This window comes from Desmodus rotundus, chromosome 9 (assembly GCF_022682495.2).
Source record: "Desmodus rotundus isolate HL8 chromosome 9, HLdesRot8A.1, whole genome shotgun sequence".
NCBI classification, from domain to species: Eukaryota; Metazoa; Chordata; class Mammalia; order Chiroptera; family Phyllostomidae; genus Desmodus; species Desmodus rotundus.
This window is the reverse complement of record NC_071395.1, coordinates 71,933,700-71,945,121: the sequence shown is the minus strand read 5'-3', so window position 1 is coordinate 71,945,121 and position 11,422 is coordinate 71,933,700. Positions and strand designations below refer to the sequence as shown.

The 11,422-nt window shown below is 45.7% G+C and overlaps 1 protein-coding gene across 1 annotated transcript; it reads left to right on the top strand.

Moving 5' to 3' along the window:
• Positions 1 to 228: 228 nt before the first annotated feature.
• Positions 229 to 10,100, top strand: SLC35G6 (solute carrier family 35 member G6). The gene is given in 7 exon segments (XM_024565041.3): positions 229 to 242; positions 1,506 to 1,582; positions 8,604 to 8,903; positions 8,906 to 9,120; positions 9,122 to 9,188; positions 9,746 to 9,835; positions 9,838 to 10,100. Coding segments are annotated over 7 exon segments (1,026 nt in total).
• Positions 10,101 to 11,422: the final 1,322 nt, after the last annotated feature.

Genomic DNA, 11,422 nt, shown 5'->3' with positions numbered 1-11,422 from the left:
GGCCTTCGCCCGGACCGATCTCGGGAAGGGAACGGCTTCGCGCAGGGCCGCCGGACCAGTGGGCATCCAGCGGGGCGCGGGCCCGGCAGCAGGTCTCCCGCAGGAAAGCACGACCACCCACTCCCCTGGAAGGGACAGCCTCCCCCCTACACACACACCGCATGCCCTTCACTCAGCGTTGCACACCACCCAGAGCAAACACAACCTCTCAGGACACAGACCCACAACATGGCAGGCTCGCAATCAAGCCCTATGGGACGTGCAGAGTCAGGGTCAACACACTCACAGGGCCATCACACACACACACACACACACACACACACACACACACACACACACACAGAAATGCGCGGGACCCCCATCAGGCCGACGGCCAGGTATGCCCCAGCCTTACACAACAGGCACACATAAATGACTATCAGCGCAGATGAACACGCATCTAGGTATTTTGTCACCACCAGAGGAAATATCCAATTCTATATACTGGTCCGTAAATGCAGAGGCCTTGGTGTGGGCCTCCTGGGACAGCACCGAAAAAACACCAGGTGGAAACACACACAGAAGCAGCACATTCCTGAAACTCCAGAGGGACAGTCCCAGAATCTCCTCCCTGCTGTTCAAAAATTCAAAAATCAGGAAACAGGAGCCAGTTCTCAGAGATCCTTTCCGAAAAACCCTTCTGAAACAAGGCAAGACATAAACTAATTTAAAACCAAAAAGTCTCATCAGAGAGCTAGTCCTAAAGAGAAAAAAAAAGGACCAGAAAAACTTTGGAGTAACAAAGACATATATATGAAGCAAGCAGAGTTGAACACAATGAGAAAATAAATCCAACCCCATCTCAGGGAGGTTCCTGGGAAGAACCTCCTCCCCCCCACCCCCACCCCACCTCAGGAAGATTCCACTGAAGAACCCCACCTCCACTCCAACCAAGTCACAATGGCTGGAGCTGTCTGCAGGGGCCCAAGGGCCCTGAGCGAGGAGCAAAGGAGGAAGTCCAGGGAAAAACGGTGAGAGTCAAGCTAAGGGGGCATAGCCTCTGTCCCATAACTCCTGGCTGCTCCCTTTCTCCTCCTTCACTAAAACTTCCCAGCTGTCCTAGAGATACCCACAAATGAAATTCACAATGGTGTACACAGATGTCCTTGGAACCTGTGACATCACATAAACATATGGCATCTGAGGCCACCTCCCCTTCCTCAAATCAACAGAACATCCCTGGGTCCTCTTTTTCTTCTCCCAGGAACAACTTACCCAAAGAAACACGATGCTCCAGGACTGCTTACTCCCTGCATCCTGCTTTAGAGGCTCAAGGCCCACACTGTACTACCTCATTTGTCTTTCAGGCCCTTTTTAGCTCCCAAGCTCCTCAACAAGACAGCCTGCCTCTCTACTGTCCCACAGGGTCCTAGACCCCAAGCCTGGCATTTGCCCTACCCCTGGTCCCCTGGACTATGACTATTTAATGCCCAAGCTCCTATCTCCCTAATAGGCTGGCAAGTCACCCCCTACTTCAACCTGCCTGACTTCACCCAGCCATTGCCACCCTCCACGCCACCCCCCACTCTGCTCAGCTGTAACCAAACACAGGTCCGGTTGCCTGCCACTTCGAAAGCCAATACTCAAGAGGCAGGTGCTGATGTAAAGGAAAGTGGTTTATTCAGGTGCTGCCATCTGGAAGATAGGGACTCACGTCTCAAAGCCCATCTCTGGCGTCTCAGGCAGAGGTTTTTATAAGATGGGAGAAGGGAACAGAATAGAGATCAAGGGAGGGGGTTGAAAATTTCCCTACATGCAGAGGAACACAGTCCATTGGGATAAGGCAAGAGCTGGTTCGGTGCGCATCATCCTGGTTTAGTCATTCTGGCTCCACATCATCCTGGCTTTACATTGTCCTGGCTCCACAGCAGAAGGTCATCAAATCTCCTGGAGCTGGGATGCCTGAAGGTCAGAGTCTTTATCTTTTGAAATTAGTCCCTGGATCCTTATAAAAACATCCTGTTTTTATAAAACATCTACCAGCTACATGCTAGTCAGAGTCAGCATTTATAGAAGAAATGTCAAGAGAATGGTGGGGTGGGTTACAATTCCCCACTATCAATTTTTCTGCCATTTCCATGGAAGTTAGATAGTCATAGCCAAAACATTCAAGAAAACTAGAAAAATTCAGGATCCAGGCCTATTTATAGGTGAAAAATAAAATTTTACAATTTACTGAATTAGAGTCTAATATCCATAATTGTGTGTTATAGATTTTATTGAAACAGAATTTTTCTCCTAAAATTACCCTCATTTTCATCAAAGAGCCAAATCAAGACCAATACATTTGTATTAAATCTAGTTTCCATTAAACCTGATTATTTGCACAAACACAACAAGAACAACAATTGATTATAAAGGCTTTAAAAAAAGTTTGTATTATATATTTTTTGCTATTACCATTTAATCCCCTTATACTCCCCTACCCCCAAAATAGGCTTTCTTAAATCTACTTTGCTGGAATGTTACAAGGAATTTTCAAAGTTCAAAGGATTGAATTTTAATTAGCTCCTCAGGGCCGGGAAGCAAAGCCACACAGTTGCCATCAGGCTTTGCTTGTAATATCTACAGGTTTGGGTAAATTCCTCAAGTTCTCGACGTCCCCAAAATGTCTTGAGATTCTTCCTCACCATCTCACGGGAAAACAACCTTCACTCCTTACCTGGAAAGACTGCTCTGAATCATGTAAATAAGGAAGGTATCGGGCCCTTTCTCCAATGGGCTTTTATCAGCTTCAAAGTCAATTTTTATTCCTTAAAGCTTTTCGGTGATATCCAGAGTCTAGGCATGTCTCTCTTAAATATGACATTCCAGTCAAAGTCTTGGTTAATAAAGCCACAATGGGAAACTGGAAAAAAATAAGATTCCTACTGGATTCATGAAAACAAATATGTTGCAATGAAAATAATAATACTCATTGCTTTTAAATTCTGGAGAGATCAAGTAGGGAGAAAAATATAAATGTTCCGATATTGTTACAGTTTACTAAATTGCCCTGACAAACAAGTTTAAAAAAAAAAAATCAGCCCTGGCTGGTGTGGCTCAGTGGATTGAGCACCAGCCTGCATACTGAAAAGTTGCCAGTTCAATACCCAGTCAGAGTACATGCCAGGTTGCAGGCCAGGTCCCTAGTTGGTGGCATGTGATAGTTAACCAATCCCTGTATCTCTAGCACACTAATGTTTCTCTCCCTCTCTTTCTCCCTCTCTTCCCCTCTCTCTAAAAGTAAATAAATAAAATCTAAAAAAATAAAATAAAAACAATATTTTTAGAAGAATTTTTAAAACTTATTTTTAGAGAGAGGGAAAGGGAGGGAGAGAGGGAAACATCAATGTGTGGTTGCCTCTTGCACAGCCCCACTGGGGACCTGGTCCACAACCCAGGCATGTGCCCTGACCAGGAATCGAATCTATGACCCTTTGGTTCACAGGCCGGCACTCAATCCACTGAGCCACACCATCCAGGGCAAAACAGCATTATTTTGAAACAAGTCATAAGAACAATAATTATTCTTAGTTCATTCAGTTCCACAATCAATTTTTGCTTATCCCAATTATCCACCAGTATTTCCATGAATCCAGTCATTCACCAGAATCCCACAAATCCCCATTTATTACAAAGGTATAATCATAAAATTTCTTCTCATAAATTCATATTTTAGAATAAGTCAGAGTCCTTTCCAGAGTCAGATGGATTTTTGAAGATATAACATTTTTTTCTTTTTTTTTTTTTAAGACTATTTATTTATGGTTAGAGAGAGGGGAGAGAAGAAGAAAGAGAGAGAGAAACATCAATCGGTTGCCTCTCACACACGCCCCAACTAGGGACAGACCACAACCGAGGCATGTGCCCTGACTGGGAATTGAACCAGTGACCCTTTGGTGTGCAGGTTGGCACTCATTCCACTGAGCCACACCAGCCAGGACAAAATGTAACATTTTTGCAAATGCACCAGAGTAAAACAATGAGGTCTCTAAAGGACAAAAAATATTTAAAATGACATAGTTGTATATCAGATTATAATGTAATCGACAAAGAAATTTACTTTTTTGTTACATTTTAAGATAATAGTCAGAATTACAAATGAAAGTACATCAGGCTAAGAAATCAGTTAATTTGTTCTCTACTGTCAATTGTACCTGGGGTTTCTGTAGGGAAATAACAGTTGGTTTTGGAAAGTCAAAGTGAGCTTTTGGCTTTTTCATTTGCCATTGAAATTATGACTTTGCTTTATCATCTATCTATATGCCTTTCTTTTTTTCTCAATAGATTTTTATTTATTCATCTTTAGAGAAGGAAAGGGAGGGAGAAAAAGAGGGAGAGAAACATTGATGTGCGAGAAAAACACCCATTAGTTGCCTGTCACACGCCCCCAGTCGGGGACCTGGCCCACAACCCAGGCATGTGCTCTGACCAGGAATCAAACTGGCGACCTTTCAGTTTGCGCAGCGATGCCCAAACTACTGAGCCACACCAGTCAGGGCTCTTTCTTATTTCTTTTTTTTCCATTTCCATTTCCAGTTCTCAAGAATTCCTTCCCCAATGTCCTTCTTTCCTATAATATGTATATACCTTTCCTTTATCCTTTCTCACCCTTTTTTCACTTCCTCAATTCTTTCTCTTTTTGCTCCTTCTAACACAATCCTTCAGCTTGTACAGACCCTCTTCAACTTTTGCAGACCCTCTGTCATTTACACAATCCTTCTGCAATGTATACATTCTTTCTGCAACTTTCCTAGTCCCTTTTAGTTTGCTTCTTCTTAACTCATTCAGAAATAACTGACTTTATGCACCAACTGGTGTACCTCAGTGGACTGGGCATTGTTCTGCAGACCAAAAGGCCACCGGTTTGATTGCTAGTCAGGGCACATGCCCGGGTTGTGGGCCAGGTCCCCAGTTGGCGGTATGTGAGAGGCAACCGATCAATGTTTTTCTCACATAAATAAAAATAAATATTTATTTTAATTTTTAAAAAGAATTTATATATATTTTTTAAGGTTTTATTTTATTTATTTTTAGAGAAAGGAGAAGGGAGGGAGAAAGAGAGGAAGGGAAACATCAATGCGTGGTTGCCTTTCATGTGGCCCTCACTAGGGATCTGGCCTGCAACCCAGGCATGTGCCCTGACTGGGTATCAAACCAGCGACCCTTTGGTTCACAGCCCGTGCTTAATCCACTGAGCTACACCAGCCAGGGCTATTCTAATTTTTTAAAAGATTTTATTCATTTATATTTTTAGAGAGAGGGGAAGGGAATGAGAAAGAGGGGGAGACAAACATCAATGTATGTTTGCCTCTTGTGCCCCCACACTGGGGACCTGGCCCGCAACCCAGGCATATGCCCTGACTGGGAATTGAACCGGCGACCTTTTGGTTCACAGGCCAGCACTCAATCCTCTGAGCTACATCAGCCAGGGAAAAATAAATACAATCTTTAAAAGAGATAGAGATAACCGACTTTATTTTATTTATTTATTTTTAGAGAGAGGGGAAGGGAGGGAGAAAGAGGAGAGAAACATCTATGCATGGTTGCCTCCAGCACTCCCCCTACTGGGGACCTGACCTGGCCTGCAACTCAGGCATATGCCCTGACCAGGAACTGAACCAGCGACCCTCTGAACCAGAGACCCTCTGGCTCACAGGCCAGCACTCAACCCACTGAGCTACACCAGCCAGGCAGAAATAACCAACTTTAGGACAACCCACTTTCAATTCTATTTCCTTCAAAAAATATTGCCACAACTTACACCTTTTATTACCAAAACCATATATTCTTTCCCAACTTAATTAGAATTTTCAATTTTTACTGACAACTAAAAGTAGCATTCTTTAGATGGGAAAATTTATGAATACATCTTATAATTTCAGAAACAGTTTTTTTCTCACTGGCAAATGCATTTACATTTTTAGAGGCATAATAGAGATAACATGAACATTTTTGTAAACCCAGGAAAAAATATACCAAATATATTTGATGTTAAAAACTTTAAAATATGTCAATTAAACTTAAATTACCCATTTGGATTCTTGGTAATTACTGCATTCCTTTAGCGTGCTCAAAAGTGAGTTGTTTCATTATCTAGTGACCTTGACAACTTTTTAGAGACTGAAGAAGAGGCGGGGACGATATCGGGCTTGGCACAGCTTCCATTTTTTTTTAAAATATCAGCTTTTTTCCTTTACGTTGAGGTGGGGCAGTTGCCCCTGCTGTTCCCACAGCCTGAACAGGTTTTGAGGGTGGCATTACTTTCCCCGTTATTCCCTGGACTGCTGCAGCTTCCAGATTTCCAGGAGAAGGATTTAGGATGTTCAAAACACTCATTGTCTCATTTTTTTGTCTCTCTGGGTTTCACTGTCTGGAAGGAGAGTGAGATCTTTACCCCCTCTTTGAACGATAAGTTTAAATCCTTTCTGAGTAGAAGAATCCTTATAATGTAACAATATGAAAGCTTGCATGTAAGAGATCTTATCCTATTTACCAGAACTTTGGCAAAACAATTTTAGTATAAAATGTGACCTGCCCTGGCTGGTGTAGCTCAGTGGATTGAGCGCCGCCAGCATGTGAACCAAAGGGTCGCCAGTTCGATTCCCAGACATGCCTGGGTTGTGGGCCAGGTCAGGTCCCCAGTGGAGGCACATGAGGGGCAACCACACATTGGTGTTTCTCTCCTTCTTTTTCTCCCTCCCTTTATCTAAAAATAAATAAATAAACTCTCTTTTTTTTAAGTGACCTAATGGACTTGCTGATGGGATTGAGACTGAGCCCCTCCTTTCCTTCCCTCCCTGTCCATCCTTCCTCCCTTCTTTCCTTCCTTCCTTCCTTCGATTTTATTTATTTATTTTTAGGGGGGGGGAGGGAGGGAGAAAGAGAGGCAGGGAAACATCAATGTGCCAGAAAAACATCAATCAATGGGTTGCCTCTCGCATGCCCCCAGCTGGGGACTTGGCCTGCAACTCAGGCGCGTGCCCTGACTGAAAACAGAAGTGGTGACCTTTCATTTCTCAGGCGAGTGCTCAATCCACTGAGCCACACCAGCCAGGGCCTGAGCTCCATTTTTCAAAACACAAACAAAAACAAAATCTAAAGCAAAGAGAAAGTTCAAACAAGTACTCTCAAACTAAATCCTCTGAAAGGAGGGACTGAGACTATCCTTAGGATCCTATCTCATACTGACTGACACCACAGACAACCTTGACAAGGTCCAAAATGGCACAAAGTCCAAACGGAGGACACAGAGGATTCCCAGTGTGTACAAAATAGCAAAGATCAAACCGAGTCCCCAAATGATAAGGAAGCAAGCAAAGAACTACGGTAATCACAGCTTTCATTTCAGACAGACAAGAGCCATCTGAAACAGAAACTGACTTCCTCCTGTGGAGGAACAGAGAAACAAAACTAACAGACAATTAATAAGCAGTATGCTGCCAAGATACAGAAGCGGCCCGTGTCCATCAGTAGATGAGTGGATAAAACAACCATGGGACATTTCGCAATGGAGTACTACTAAGCCATAAAAAAGAAAATGTTATCCTTTGCAACAGCATGGGTCGACCTAGAGAACATTATGTCAAGTGAAATGAGCCAATCACAGAAAGACAAATACCATATGATTTCACTCATATGTGGAATCTAATGAACAAACTGAACTAACAAGCAAAACAGAAACAGACTCAGAGAGAGCAGGATGACAGCTGTGGGGGTGGGGGTAAAGGGTGGATGGATTGAGCAAAAGGAAAACAGACTCATGGATATGGACAACAGGGGGATGATTGCTGGGGGAGGGGGTATAAGGAGGGTAAATGGTAATGGAAAAGATACAATAAAATACTTTTAACTGCCCTGGCTGGTGTAGCTCAGTGGATTGAGCACCAGCCTGTGAACCAAAGGGTTGCTGGTTCAATTCCCAGTCAGGGCACATGCTGGGTGGCAGGCCAGGTTCCCCATGCCCCCATGGCACACAAGAGGCAACCACACATTGATGATTCTCTCTCTCTTCTCCCTCCTTTCCTCTCTCCCTAAAAATAAATAAAAGCCTTCAACTTAGGAAAACATTAAAAAAAATACTTTTAACCATTCAAAAAATAAAAAGCACAAAAAACAAACAAAAGAGCACTCCAACCATATCCCACACTGGGGAACTGTGATTTTTCTTGTCACTGATCCATGTCTGGCACCGAGCGGCGACTATTAATTCCTGCAGAATCCCAAATGGTTCAAAGAACTCAAGTGGTGGGACAGGGTCTCCTGGTTGTGCACCCCAGGGACTTACCCAGTTTGGAGTCTGTCGACTCCCCACGTACCTGTTTCCTTTCACCAGCAAAGCATTTCAAGGCGGCTGATGCCTTGAGAGGGAGTGCAGTGAGAGTCCTAGGAGCTGAGATGCCTGAAGGTCAGAGTCTGTATCTTTTGAAGTTAGTTTCTAGGATTCTTATACAAACATGCTGTTTATCTAAAAGCTACATATTAGTCAGCACTTACAGAAACAATGTAAAAAAAAAAATGCTGGAGTAGGTTATAATTCCCCACCTTTACAATTCCCACTGTTAACACAGCCTCCCCTGGCACCAGCATTGCCACCAAGGATCTGCTCGTAGCCCTGCTGGGTGGGCACCCACCCACTGGCTTCGTGGGCCCCTTCTCCTAGCTGGCTTAGCAGACTTCCCACTTACCCGTGCTGGAGCTGCTCATCTGTTAATGCCTCTTGCACCTCCCCATTGCCTCACTACTTAAACTGCGTGGTGACTCACTGTTGGAACCTCTCGATGTCCAGGGCTGGGCCTGCCTCCATGCCGTCTTTACTGTCTTCAGCATTGAATGTGCCGATAGTGCAGGTCAGGTGATGCCTGCTGGCAATGCTGCCATTGTCCCCAAGGTTCTTCCACCATCTGCTCTGCTCTCCTTGCCCTCTGTCTCAAGGGGCAGGTCTCAGTCACTAATACTGGTGTGGCCTGTTTGAACAGCGCTGTGGGACTAATCATCATTGTGGGACCTGGTCTAGGGACACTACAGAAGGGGACCAAGGGCCTCTACACTGCCCAGGGCTGTGTGCTCACTTTCCTGGATGGCCAGATATTGTTGCTCTTGGCTTCTGGTATATCTTTCCTTGGACCGGCCCTCCTGCCTACTAATAGTGGCTTTCCTCTTTGGCTTGGCGAGATGGCGCAGATCCCGGCCCACAGGATCTGCTGTTGTGGCTGTAATATACAAATACCCACGGACTACAGAATCCTATGGAGGAAAAGGGACAGTGCGGCCACTCTTTCAAGAGATGAGCACCCCATCCTTGCCTTGACAGGCTTTTATTGTTTTTCTAGGCCCCTTACATCAAAGATGGTCCTCTTTTACTATGCATAGGTTTGTTTTGGGTGGCTATCTTTTTCAGACAAAGGAGAGGATGTCACTGAATACATCAAAGAAGGATATTTGGAATGTAAAGGGAGAAATGGTGGAGACCAGGTTATGCTCCATACCTGGAAGGTCTAGCTCAGATTTTGGGAAGATAAAGATACTCAGTAAACACTTGCTGCCTCAGGGTGAGGGAGTTTTAGCAAGAGCAGGTCTCATAGCAATCTAGGTACAATGCAGGCCTGATTTCGCACTGGAGAACCTATCCGTGGACGTGGGTCCTGCCCACCAACCTCACTCCCCACTGGTTTTCCGAGTAGGGCCTGAGCCACATTTCCCACGCTTGGAACGGTTCCCCACATGGTGGGGCTGATGGGCTCTCTACCAGGCTTCTTTCTGCTGCAGATCCCCATGCTGCCCAATGATCCTCTGAGTTGGAACTGTGTGGGGGCAGTGGTGATCTTACTGTGGTCCCCTTTGTCTGTGTGAGTTATGTGGTCACCAAGGCCCACCTTGCTCTGGGGTGTGTCGTCCTGCAGTCTGAGGTGGTGGTGGCCCCGATGCTGTAGAATTATGTGCTCTCTGAGACTGTGGCACCTTGTGACATTATCGGGGCAGTGGTTGTGTTGGGCAACATTGCCATCATCACCACCCACAACCTCAGCTATGAGAGGGCAGGGCAGGGCAGGGCAGGTGGAGGAGTGAGATTGACTTGAGAGGCTGGGGGTTGAGGTTGAGGGGTGCTGGGAGCAATAGAGACCGGAATAAAAACATGGGAGAACAAATGATTTGAAAAGAACTGGTGTGGGAGAGGGACGCCCCTTGGAGGCAAAGGTAATGTGAGGACTTGGCAGAAAGGGACTGCCTGGAAGACCTGGAACAAACCTGAGGACCAAGAGATATGGAATCTAGGCTGCGGCTAGAGGATCAGGACATAACTAAAGGGTAAGGGCTGAGGAACAGATAAAAGGGGCTGAGGCAGGCAGGCCATGAGCCATGGGAAGATTTTTTTCCTCAGCAACGAGGAAAAGATCTTTGGGACTGGAATGTTTGGGGATTTCAGACAAACAGACAGGGCAAGCTGCTACGCTGGGGGAAGGGAGTGTGCCTGTTTTCCCTGACTGAGGCTTCCCTTCCTGGTGGCTGTGCCTCCCCCACAACTTGGGGTGGTGACGTGACATTGACATCAAACAAGGATCGCTCTGAATGTGGCTGTGCAGCTTGTGTTCATTTCTACTTTGGAAAGATATTGGAAGTCCATCCCCCCACCCCAATATTTTTTCTGAAATATATTCCAGGAGGAGGATTCCCTTAAGTTCAGATGCCTTGACTCTGAATCCCCCAGGGCCTGTGTCCAGCCCCGGTCCCGTGATCTCTCCCCCAGACAGCTGCCGGAACGAGGCCGGCAGCTGTCTGGGAGAGAGATCCTTCCTTTCTTCTGAGCTGAGATCTGTTTGAGCGGCTCAGGCCGGGATTCAGAACTTGAGTTCCGTACTGGGATCTATTAGAGGCCAGAAGATACCCATCCGTTCCAGGAGGGCTATTGACAAATACCTACTTCCGGACAAGTAATTGGCCTCGCCATCTTGATTTATTCATGTATATTCAGCGAGAATACTGCATATTCATGAACAAGGACGGCCCCAGCACGCCCCCTCCGGGGACCCACTCGGGAAAACCTGACTCGCCCCGCCTTCTTTCATTACCAATTCTCAGAACAGACCATTTTCCAGAGGGGGGAGAACAGTAATGACAAACTTTTGCTGAAGATGAAAACACACTCCAAACTAGAGTAAAAGCGGCCTCTTTTTACTCTCGATCCTCCAAACCTTAAATCTCAGTGCGGGCGTGAGCAGCTTAGGGAGGTGGAGAGATAAAATTTCCCCTCCCCTCTGTCATTTCAAAAGGTCGCTCAACCGGAGACTTGGGAAGGGAGGAGCAACGATTGGAGCGCGCGTCCGTGCAGGCCGGCGCAAGCAACCCCGTAGCGCAAGGGAGGGCGGGAAAGGAAGGGGCGGAGATGCAGGGGCGAATCTAT